Source organism: Drosophila nasuta, chromosome 3 (genome assembly GCF_023558535.2).
Source record: "Drosophila nasuta strain 15112-1781.00 chromosome 3, ASM2355853v1, whole genome shotgun sequence".
NCBI classification, from domain to species: domain Eukaryota; kingdom Metazoa; phylum Arthropoda; class Insecta; order Diptera; family Drosophilidae; genus Drosophila; species Drosophila nasuta.
In genome coordinates this window covers 43,463,310-43,474,186 of record NC_083457.1, presented here as the reverse complement: position 1 = coordinate 43,474,186, position 10,877 = coordinate 43,463,310, and the positions used below count along the sequence as shown (strand labels likewise).

Sequence of the window (10,877 nt, the reverse complement as noted above, 5' to 3'; positions counted from 1 at the left end):
ACAAAAATCATTTTGCACACTAACACACACGTAGACGATGCAAATTTGATTTATTTTGCTCACTCTTTGAATTAGAGAGACCGAATTTATTGAACCCTAGAATACCGCTACACTTTTTTGTAGGCTCCTTTCAACTAGGCTCGTCAGGTCACATAGCACAGTCCTCAAAACATACAATCCACTATCCACAACAAAATTGCCCAATGGGACCGATAAATTGTGGCGGCTTATCGATTATCTACTAGACTACCTGAGTGTAACCGTGTACGGTATATTTAAAAGTAAAAATACAGTCCATTTCAAAATTGAAATATACCGAATGTAAATAAACAAGTTTAAAAAATTGTAAATGTTGTAAATCAAGTGTAAAAAAAGGTCGAATTTTAAAGTACATAAAATTAGAGCAATACATTTTTTGCCTGAAGAACAAGAAACCTTTAAAAATAAATTTTAGTATATTTTGAAATTGAACAACTGCAGTCACTCTGATTTTCAGCTTTCACCACCACAGCCACATTGTTTTGCAGTCAGTGAAATGTCAGTCGCAATTTGTTTTTAAACAGATTTGAGTTAAAAAAGTAAAAGATTTTAACATATATTGAGCTACAAGAACATTAGTTAAAGCACAAATCAATTGTTATTATTGTCAATTTCAACGGTGGAACAATAAAAGCCTCAAAATTGGTAAAGTGGACGGCAACACAATGGGCAACTCGGACGATCGCGTCTATGCTGCCGAGAAAATCATTCAGAAGCGCGTTAGAAAGGTATGTTCTAGAAAATCAACAAACAAAAATCAAAATATTAATAACAAGATCCACATATGAAAATAAAATGTGCGCAGCAAAGACACCACAAACATACAAGGTCACATGTCCTTCGAAATTTCCAGCAGAGACTCGCATCGTCCATCTGCTGGCAGCTGCGCTAATGTCTCGTGCTGCATTCGACAGCAGCAGCAGCAACCACCATTTGCGCTATGCGTGTGTGAGTGTGTTTGTATATGCGTGATGTTTTTGTTTTTGCTGCGCTGCGTTTCGGCATCGATGAAAAATCAATTAGTTCGCCGAGTGCGCATGTGAGTGTGTGTATGTTTGTGGTACGCGCCAAATGTTTTTGAATGCATGATGGATTGATCCTTTCACTCGATTGGAGATTGGGAGAGTTTAAAGATAAGTGTAGAGAATGCAATTTAATCAGCATACAAAACTCTTGTTGCAGGGTGTTGTGGAGTATCGTGTCAAGTGGAAGGGCTGGAATCAACGCTATAACACTTGGGAGCCAGAAGTGAACATCTTGGATCGCCGCCTTATCGACATCTATGAGCTGAGCAATAAATCCTCGGGTACGCCCTCGAAACGTGGTGCAGCGCTCAAAAAGAAGACAGAGAAGGAACCGGATCCAGAACCTGAATCCGAGGAAGATGAATACACCTTCACCGGCGATGATGTACCCGATAGCAATCAGACACCAACGACATCCTCTGCTGCCGTTGGCGATGACAACAAAAAGGATAAGGAAAAGAAGCACCACCACCATCATCATCACCATCATCATCAGCAGCAACAACAACAGCAACATAACATCAATTCGAACCAAAGCATCAAGTCCGAACGCATGAGCAATCGGCGTTCCGAATCGCCGCTAACGCATCATCACCATCATGAATCGAAACGTCAGCGAATGGATCATAGCTCCTCATCAAACAGCAGCTCCACCCACAATGAAAACAACTCTTTCGTGCCGGAGGCAGACACCAATTCCTCCAGTTCGGAGGATCAACCGCTCATGGGCACCAAGCGTAAGGCTGAGGTGCTCAAAGAGTCGGGTAAAATTGGCGTCACCATTAAAACCTCACCAGATGGACCTGCAGCCAAGCCACAACAAACGCCTCAGCCAACGGATTCAACTACGCTGCCCAACAAAACGGAACTGCAGAGCACAGAAGCCGAGACGAGTGAATCATCATCAGCCGCCGCAGCAGCGGCAACAACAGCCCCAGCATTTGCCGAAGAAGAGGATGATGAGTCGTCATCTGTGGCGTCTGCAGCAGCGGCTGCGGCAACAGCCCCACCATCGGAAAATAATAACATACCAAAATTGAGTGGCGCTCTGGCATTAAGCCAGAAGCAACCATTGACACCGCTATCGCCGCGTGCATTGCCACCGCGTTTCTGGTTGCCCGCCAAGTGTAACATATCGAATCGGGTGGTCATCACGGATGTCACAGTCAATCTGGAGACGGTCACCATACGCGAGTGCAAAACAGAACGAGGATTTTTTCGTGAACGCGACATGAAAGGCGATTCCTCGCCTGTGGCTTAGGCGCTTTCCAACGCACTCCAAAACAAAATGAAATTGTAAATAGTTCAACAGCGAGTGAATCTCGATTTGCTAAATGTTGAAAAGCATTTTCTTTTTAAGTAAAAATTTATTTATTGTATTTATTTTTAGTCTAGAAACTAGTTGTTGTTTTATTACAATGTTTAAAAAAGCTCAGACCCACGATTGTTGAGCAGTCCTCAAACTTTAGTGACTGCACAACAATGCTGGGCATATGTCTAGTAGTTTAGCAGAGTATATATTAACACCTATATATATATATACCATATAGTATATGTATATATAATTATTTAACATATATGTATATTTTTCTATAAACAATTTGAATCTGAAAACAGAAAATTAAAAACCAAAACACACTCATTAACGCAAACAAATCCATGCGAAACTGAAGCAATTGCTATTACGCTTGATATACACATTTACATAATATTAACAAGAACATGAAAAGCAACCATACAAAATGAAAAAAAAGCATAATTAACAATTATATACAAGTATATATAAATATAAATTATATTAAGTATATTAGAATGTTATAAATCGGCAGAATATTTTTTTTATTTCATCATATTCTTAAATTTAAAGATTTGCTGATTTGAAACACAAAAACTGATACAAATGATATAAAAATATATATATTATATACATATATACATTTAAGTAAGAATGCATCATATTAGATATTAGCTAATTGTAAACTACGCATGCATAATTTAATTTATTTTTAAAAATTGTTTAATTTTATGTTGTAAGATATGGAGAAATGTTGACGATCTATTCGGTTGTGCCGTGCACAGCTCAAGATTCCCCAAAATCGTAGATCGTCACTTTTCCACATGGTTAACAATTTCTTTTAAATTGTTCTGTACATTTTACATTCTGAATAAACGGACGACGCACAATGAACATTACGAATTTGATGATAATGATCCAAGAAATGTTTATTCAGAGCATTGTGTGCGTAGTATTTTACTATTATTATTATTGGTTAATTTTAGTTACGGCGCTAATTCCAAACATACAAAACTAACTCGCAAAAGTTTTCAATGTTTGCAATTTTATCCTAACATTAATGTTATTGCCAGTATCAAACGGTAATTAAACTTAAATAGAATCAACATGTTGTTTCGTTTTTATTACTCTTATCGTCTAAATTCGTTCGTCTTGTGGCCACAAATGTCAATAGTCAAACATTTAAATATCAAACAATAGCTTAGCTAAGGGAGGGTTAAGTTTGTACAGTGCTGGGAGGGCAGTTGAGTAAGGATTTATCACACTCTCATAAGGGTCTGCATCGGTTAATAAACGAGTTGATAATATGCGCCACCTTCTCGGGCTCATTGAGATGCACATGATGCGATCCCTCAACTTCTTGATACTCGAACAGCGGATTCTTGCGCAGCACCTCCATCGTGGCATCATAATATTTCTTATCCTCATAGTAAGGAGCCTGCAGAGCTTTGATAAACAGATGTGGCGCCTTAATACGTGCAGCCATCTCCAGCACAACTTCAAGTGAGAGAGTGTAGAACTGAGAGGTCTTCAGTCGATTGTCCCGCGAAAAGTAATACTTGTGCGGCTCATGACTCGAGGGTTTAACATTGCGCTGCAACAGGTACTTGCATGCCTCCATATCGATCGACTTGTTGGAGCCTTGATGCAGTCGTTCCACCAGTTGATCCCATTCATAAGCTGGTGGTTCGCCACCGCTGCGTAACCTTCGCTCTAGCTTCATCGAACCCTCCAGACGTTCGGACAATGCATCCACAATTTGTTTACTATTGCGTATGGGTGGCTTAAGAATGTCGAGGCCAATGAACGTATCCACTTTATCGGGGAACAGGGCACTGAACACAAAGCCATTGAACGAGCTCATCGAGTGACCCAATATGGATACCTTGTCCCAATTATACTCTTCCATAATGCGCAGAATCATGTGCACATAATCAATGGAGTGATACATGACGCCATTTGGTAACCACGATGACAGTCCATGGCCAGGTGCATCGATGCTGAGCAATGGCAGGTGATTGGGCAGCAGCGGAGCAAGCGTATCGAAGGTACCGGCATTGTCCTGCCAGCCGTGCATGCCCAGAATGGGACGAACATGCTTCGGGCCATACCATTTGCCTGCAATGTGGCCCCAAGGCACCGGGATGCTGACTTCCTCGTACTGCAAAAAAAAAGAGATGTTAGTATGATTCAACAAAAATTAGTGATGATGAAATATCTATTTGCGAATATACATAACTTAAGCGAAATTTACAAGAGAAAGTTTTTTAATACAACATGTTACGCTCAATTATTATTGTATAACATAATTGTACACAACAAAAATGCTAATAAATCTTGCTTACGTTGTTTTCGCAAATATATCTCGATGAATATGGTGATAAGCTTAATTATTGACACAGCACAAGCACATTAAATTTTATGGACGTTGTTTTCTATCTAATATAATAAAAACATACAATTAACAACAAATTTATGATTAACTAATGACGTTATTCCTTTTATTTCAAATATTTAACTGTGCCCATAATTTAGTTAGTCACTGTGTGTGTCACCTACATGTTTTGTGAGCGCCTTCAAGTTATTCGCTGAACTTTGACCGTGAGCGTGACGTAGACTATGCTGTGCTCCACTTGCCAGCAGGCTCAGGAGACTCCTTGGACCCTTCATTTGAGTTTTTGTAGTGAGTATTACACTTTGTGTGTGCCAAACGTATTGAATAATATCACTGGCGGCAACAACTACAGCTAACGTGCACTTGCTCAAACGAAATTAAAACATATGATCAAAAGTGTATCAGTGTGCTAGTGATGAACCTTAATCGAATAGTGACGCAAAGACAGCTGTGCCCCGACCCATAAATACCCTAGACAATATTCATTAATATAAAAAAGTACAAAGAAGCAAGTAAATAGCAATGTTTTGTAATTGCATTTAAAATATTAATATCCTTAAAAATAATGCTGTTTATAATTGATAAAATAAATGAACTTAGATTCAAATTTTAATTGTTAAACACGCATTGAGAATTCATCATGGCCACACATGAACATTCAAATATAGTTATCGAATTTGTCATCAGTTATCGACAAATTGTAAACAAAACATGCAGCAGCAATCATTCAAACATAATGCTGAACTAATGGACTGTGTTCTATCTTAAACTGATTATTGGTACTAATTATAGTAAGAATTTTCTAGACCTATATCTGATTGTAATCGTCATATTTAAGGAAAGTGTAGGCGTCATTTACATAAGCAAAAATGATAGAACTTTGAGCAGACAAATCTGTCAATTTGAACTTTGGATTTGATTCGAATTCTTTATTTTTTAAGAGTCAGCATTACATGGCACTTATTCGTAATATTATTGACATTGCAATTATGCTTCTTGATTACTTTTACTTATCTCCAAACATTTTTGTATCAAAACAATGTAATTTTCTATGAGTATCTATTTACAGTTTATACTAGGAATCTTGACTATTAAATTTCACACATCTGGTCTATATTTGTTAATGAACGCGTTGATTAAAGGCGCTACTTTCTCGGGTTCATTGAGATGCACATGGTGAGATCCCTCGACCTCGTAGTATTCGAATTGCGGATTTTTGCGCAGAACATCCAGTGCGGCATTGTAATACTTCTTGTCTTCGTAGTAGGGAGCCTGTAGGGCTTTTATAAAAAGATACGGGACATTGATGCGTGCCGCCATCTCCAACACAGTCTCATTGGAGAGCGTGTAGACAAAGGCTGCCTTTACACGATTGTCATGCGAAAAGTAGAATCGATTCGGATCTTGTTTGGAGGGGTTGCAGCTTCTCTTCAATATATATTGGCAAGACTCAAGTGATATGGACTTGCTTGTTCCCAGATGCATTCGTTCCACCAGTTTATCCCACTCATATGAAGGCGGCTCAGTACCCTCAAGCATGCGTTCCTCCAGTTTCAAGTTATTCTCCAGACGCTCTGCAAGTTTATTAATAAATGTTTTTTTCACTGCGAATCAGGGGCTTCATCACGTCTAACCCAATAAACATATCTAGTTTATCTGGAAACATTGAGCCGAATACGAAGCCATTGAGGGAGCTCATCGAGTGACCCAATAGAGATAGTTTCTCCCAATTGAAATACTTAATGATGCGCCGCATAAGTTGCACCAATTCGATGGAGTGATAAGCTGTTCCCTTTGGTAGCCACGACGAGAGTCCATGACCCGGTGCATCGATCGTGAGCAGTGGCAGATGAGCTGGCAACAGCGGGGCGAGCGTATCAAATGTGCCGGCATTGTCCATCCAACCGTGGATGCCCAGAATGGGACGTACATCTTTTCGGCCATACCATTTGCCAGCAATGTGTCCCCAAGGCATTTGTATGATTATATCCTCATGCTAAAATAGAGAGCGCATTAAGTTCAATCACATAATTATTGCAATTGTATAACCTACATACATCTCTTAGCGAGCCGGCTGCACTTTGACCATGAGCCAGACGCTTGGGAGAAGCTCTGATGCGTTCCATTTGTCAACTGTCTCAGCAAATGCAGACTTTGTTGGCCCTTCATTTTGTTATATCTCAATGTACACGTGAATTGGAATAAATTAAACACACATATAACTAGTGTAGCAAACGACACGATCGCACATCTATTAGCGATGTACCCCTTAAGTAACAACAGCTTTAAATATCAATATCGATGTTGGCCACACCGATAATTTGTATTAAATAGAACGCAAAAACTATCCACAACCCCAAATTAACGAAAAATACTTAAGTTGACTACAGCAAAGTTTGCAATCATCAATAATACATAATTTTCAAGAAAGTGTCTGAGCTTTTACAGTGAGAACCTGTTTAGCATAAACTTTAATGTGTTGCATTTCGGAGTTGAGCGAGACATTGTACCTGGTATTGAAGTTGCATTGCAACAAAGACTTTTCTTTCAAATACCCGAGTAGTGAAATCGAATCGACAAATTCAACTTATCGATATCGTTTAGTTGTATTCAAATGTTTTGTTACGAGTCCCACAAGTTTCATCTCTATCACGCTCTCTCACTCTCGCGCTCAAAATAATCAGCTGTTTGCTGTAGTATCATTCTTGGCATTTTCTAATTAGAATTATTAATTTATGAAACGTCAACGATAACACACCATTTCATTTATAAATTGCATTTACGTATAAAAATAGAAAGATATCGCCGCAAAATAAAGTCAAACGTAAGTAATAGTTATAGTGATAAATGTGGAGAAACAAATCTCAGCGCTTGACCTTGACCTTTGGAGTGTATTGTTCGAAGTTTGTGTTTTTTTGATGCCACATCGAGTTAATATGGCATGGATAATTTAATTTCGTGGCAACCATTGATTATGTGCTCGTGTTTTTGTTTTATTTTTGGCTTTTCTCGCCTTGCCTAACTAATCGCCAACAATGCGAGCTAATCGCAATGAACAATTGCTGATAAGGGTTTTGCGCTGGACTTTTGTTTAATATGATTAAACTTTGGAATTAAAGCACATTCGTCTTTTGCAATTCTAAATTGCAGTTGGTCGACAGCAGCAGAAGCAGCAGCATGGAGTTTGAGTTTAAGGATAATGACAGCAGCAACAGCAGCGGTGACGGCGGCAATGTGGAACTAAATCTGAACCAACGCTATCGACATGCTGGCGATCTGACTGGCGAAGCGCCAACGAGACCCGTAAGTATTAGTGTGTACTTTGATCTGTTGCCGATCACGAGACGCTGAGACTGATCAAATATTCAACCATATTGCAGTTTTCCGAGATTACCATAAAGGTGCCGTGGGGCCACATTGCGGGCAAATGGTATGGGCCACAAAATGTACAGCCAATACTCGGTCTACATGGGTGGCAAGATAATGCCGGCACATATGATTTGCTGGTGCCGTTGCTATCTCCGGACGTGGCGTTTTTGTCAGTGGATTTACCGGGGCACGGCCTGTCTTCGCGGCTGCCAGATGGTTGCTATTACAATTCCGTGGATAATCTGTATGTGATAAGACTTATCATGAAGCAATACAAATGGGAGAAGGTCTCACTCGTTGGCCATTCCATGTCATCGATCATATGCTTTGTGTTTGCTGCCGTCTTTCCCGATAAAGTCGATATGATCATTGGCATTGATGCCTTGAAACCACATCAACGTCCCTATCCATCCGTTATTCGCACCATGGAAACGCGTCTCGATGAATTTCTTCGCGAGGATGAACGTAATCGGAGTAAAAATGAGCCGCCCAGCTACACATACGACGAACTCATCGAGCGCGTATACATCGGCACCTTTCATTCCGTCAACAAGGAGCTTTGCAAGCATATGCTGGCGAGAAATATTCAAAAGTCGGGCAAATACCCCGACAAGTATTTCTTCTGTCGCGATCGCCGTCTGAAGTTCTATAATTATGCAATCGGTTCGCAGGAATTGTGCGTGGAAATGGCCCAGCGTATTACTTGTCCATATCTATTCATAAAGGGTCTGCAATCATCGTATTTCGAGGACAAGAAATACTATGATGAAGTGATGGAAGTGTTGATCAAAAAGCCCAATTTTGAGTATGTGGAGGCAAATGGCTCGCATCATTTGCACATGAACAATCCGGAGGCCATTATCGGTCCGGTCAATAACTTCATTCAACGCTTTGGGCCAGCAGCCGCTGACGCTGCGCGTCGACAAGCCAAGGAGGCTGCACAAAACAAGCTATAGGAAGCAATATCATTCACAGCTTACTGCAATGCTTCAGTATACAAATCCATAGTCACAGGGGGCCTATTTATTGTTGCGCATCAACGATTCTGGGTATCGATGCAACAACTCTTTATTTTTATACATTACTTAATTGTTGATTTTTACTGTTAAAGGACAGAGTCTGTGTCTCTGTCAAAATTACTTATGTACAATGTGCCTTTATATACAACAAATTACAAATATATGTATATACATATTTATGTATGTAATCAACAAGAGGTTGTTCGCTTCAATTTGTGTTGTGAAGGATAACGAGGAACTGGTTATACAGTCGACCAGCATTGACATTTTACTTCATCTGACTGTTGCTATGCTGTTAACCGCTTAAGAGCTTTTTCCCTGAAGAGGCTGCCAATATTATAGCAATGAAAAACTTGTTGTATATCATCTCATTTGAATTTATGCAAATTTGAATATTTGTTTAAAATGTAAAATTGAGCTTTTATTTAAGATGATTTCTGAGTTTGGGGCAAAATAAATTTGTACATCATTTTCTATTAAATATTGAAAAGTAAAAGATTATTCCTAAAAATGGTTCAATTGCGCTATTTTTTGGATCGACAACTATGATTAGGGCAAAATTTTATAGTTTTACAATTTGCATTAGACATTCTAAAAATAGAAATGTATTTTGTAAACATTGTGATAATAACTATAAAATATAAATTTGCGCTTTTCTTTAATATGACTGATGAAATTTAAAAAAAAAAAGTCTTCATTTAAATCCAACGGAAATTTAATGAAAGCAGCAACATAGTTAACTTCTTAAAATTCGTATAAAATATAAAATTAAACTTTTCTTTTTCTGAATTTACAGAAATTAAGGAATTCTTTCAAAATTTTCTATTGGATATAATAATAATAAAAAGGATCACATTTAAAACATTTCTGAAAATTTCTGTAAAATATAAAATTGAGTTAAAGAAGAAATTTTGTATATCAGTTTTTATACCCGCTACCCATAGGGTAGAAGGGTATTATAACTTTGTGCCGGCAGGAAATGTATGTAACAGGTAGAAGGAGGCATCTCCGACCCTATAAAGTATATATATTCTTGATCAGCGTTAACAGCCGAGACGATCTAGCCATGTCCGTCTGTCCGTCTGTCCGTCTGTGTGTCTGTGTGTCTGTGTGTCTGTCCGTCCGTCCGTATGAACACCTAGATCTCAGAGACTATAAGAGATAGAGCTATAATTTTTTTTTCGACAGCATTTGTTATGTTTGCACGCAGATCAAGTTTGTTTCAAATTTTTGCCACGCCCACTTCCGCCCCCGAAAATCAAAAAAATCGAGTAACAAGCGTAATTTTAAAGTTAGAGTTGCGAATTTTGGTATATATAATAATAACTATAGTAGTTATGATTCCTGAAAATTTGGTTGCGATCAGATGAAAATTGTCGAAGTTATTAAAGAAATACTTTTGTATGGGCAAACACGTCTACTTACTAGGGTTGTTGCTTTAGATGACAATCTGGTATATTGTGCCGTCTATGGTATATTTTGAATGCGGTACTATATCAATATACCAAATATACTATTTGGTATATTTTTAGTATTTTTGCAGTATATTCGGTATATTTTGAGAAAATTATCGCAAAATATATTTCTTTTATTCAAAATGGGTAGCGGGTATCTCACAGTCGAGTGCACTCGACTGTAGCTTTCTTACTTGTTTTTATCTGATCATTTTTATGAAATGTAAATTTGAGCTTCATTTTTCTATATTATAAACATAAAATCGAAACGGAACTGAAAGC

The 10,877-nt window shown here is 38.4% G+C and overlaps 4 protein-coding genes across 5 annotated transcripts; 2 read left to right on the top strand and 2 right to left on the bottom strand.

Annotated features, from left to right (window-relative positions):
• The first annotated feature begins 500 nt into the window (after nucleotides 1-500).
• On the top strand, nucleotides 501-2,439 carry LOC132788855 (polycomb group protein Pc). Its single transcript, XM_060796497.1, has 2 exons — nucleotides 501-767; nucleotides 1,222-2,439. Exons 1-2 carry the CDS (start codon nucleotides 705-707, stop codon nucleotides 2,323-2,325), a joined length of 1,167 nt encoding a protein of 388 aa, XP_060652480.1. The 5' UTR covers nucleotides 501-704; the 3' UTR covers nucleotides 2,326-2,439.
• Nucleotides 2,440-3,023: 584 nt separating this feature from the next.
• On the bottom strand, nucleotides 3,024-5,152 carry LOC132788856 (probable serine hydrolase). 2 transcript variants are annotated; one of them, XM_060796499.1, is made up of 2 exons: nucleotides 4,704-4,808; nucleotides 3,024-4,519 (listed from the first exon to the last, which is right to left on the bottom strand). In XM_060796499.1, the coding sequence occupies exon 2, from the start codon at nucleotides 4,433-4,435 to the stop codon at nucleotides 3,626-3,628; it is 810 nt and encodes a 269-aa protein (XP_060652482.1). In that variant the 5' UTR covers nucleotides 4,436-4,519; nucleotides 4,704-4,808; the 3' UTR covers nucleotides 3,024-3,625. The 2 variants fall into 2 exon arrangements, with proteins under 2 accessions (XP_060652482.1, XP_060652481.1); XM_060796498.1 differs by lacking the exon at nucleotides 4,704-4,808 and adding an exon at nucleotides 4,918-5,152 and having other exon boundaries at nucleotides 3,030-4,519.
• A 507-nt stretch (nucleotides 5,153-5,659) lies between these two features.
• LOC132790954 (probable serine hydrolase) lies at nucleotides 5,660-7,029 on the bottom strand. Its single transcript, XM_060799721.1, is given in 3 exon segments — nucleotides 5,660-6,343; nucleotides 6,345-6,749; nucleotides 6,811-7,029. Coding segments are annotated over 3 exon segments (966 nt in total). The 5' UTR covers nucleotides 6,880-7,029; the 3' UTR covers nucleotides 5,660-5,851.
• Nucleotides 7,030-7,412: 383 nt separating this feature from the next.
• Nucleotides 7,413-9,336, top strand: LOC132790953 (probable serine hydrolase). Its single transcript, XM_060799720.1, has 3 exons — nucleotides 7,413-7,577; nucleotides 7,904-8,056; nucleotides 8,134-9,336. Exons 2-3 carry the CDS (start codon nucleotides 7,931-7,933, stop codon nucleotides 9,076-9,078), a joined length of 1,071 nt encoding a protein of 356 aa, XP_060655703.1. The 5' UTR covers nucleotides 7,413-7,577; nucleotides 7,904-7,930; the 3' UTR covers nucleotides 9,079-9,336.
• The last annotated feature ends 1,541 nt before the right edge of the window (nucleotides 9,337-10,877 follow it).

Excerpts from the sequence above, each read along its gene's own strand:
- LOC132788856 (XM_060796498.1), bottom strand. The coding sequence starts at position 5,028 with ATGAAGGGTCCAAGGAGTCTCCTGAGCCTGCTGGCAAGTGGAGCACAG. Across the intron at positions 4,520-4,917 it reads TGAAGGCGCTCACAAAACAT|TACGAGGAAGTCAGCATCCC; the intron begins GTAGGTGACACA and ends TTTTTTTTGCAG.
- LOC132790953 (XM_060799720.1), top strand. The coding sequence starts at position 7,931 with ATGGAGTTTGAGTTTAAGGATAATGACAGCAGCAACAGCAGCGGTGAC. Across the intron at positions 8,057-8,133 it reads GCGAAGCGCCAACGAGACCC|TTTTCCGAGATTACCATAAA; the intron begins GTAAGTATTAGT and ends ACCATATTGCAG.
- LOC132788855 (XM_060796497.1), top strand. The coding sequence starts at position 705 with ATGGGCAACTCGGACGATCGCGTCTATGCTGCCGAGAAAATCATTCAG. Across the intron at positions 768-1,221 it reads TTCAGAAGCGCGTTAGAAAG|GGTGTTGTGGAGTATCGTGT; the intron begins GTATGTTCTAGA and ends CTCTTGTTGCAG.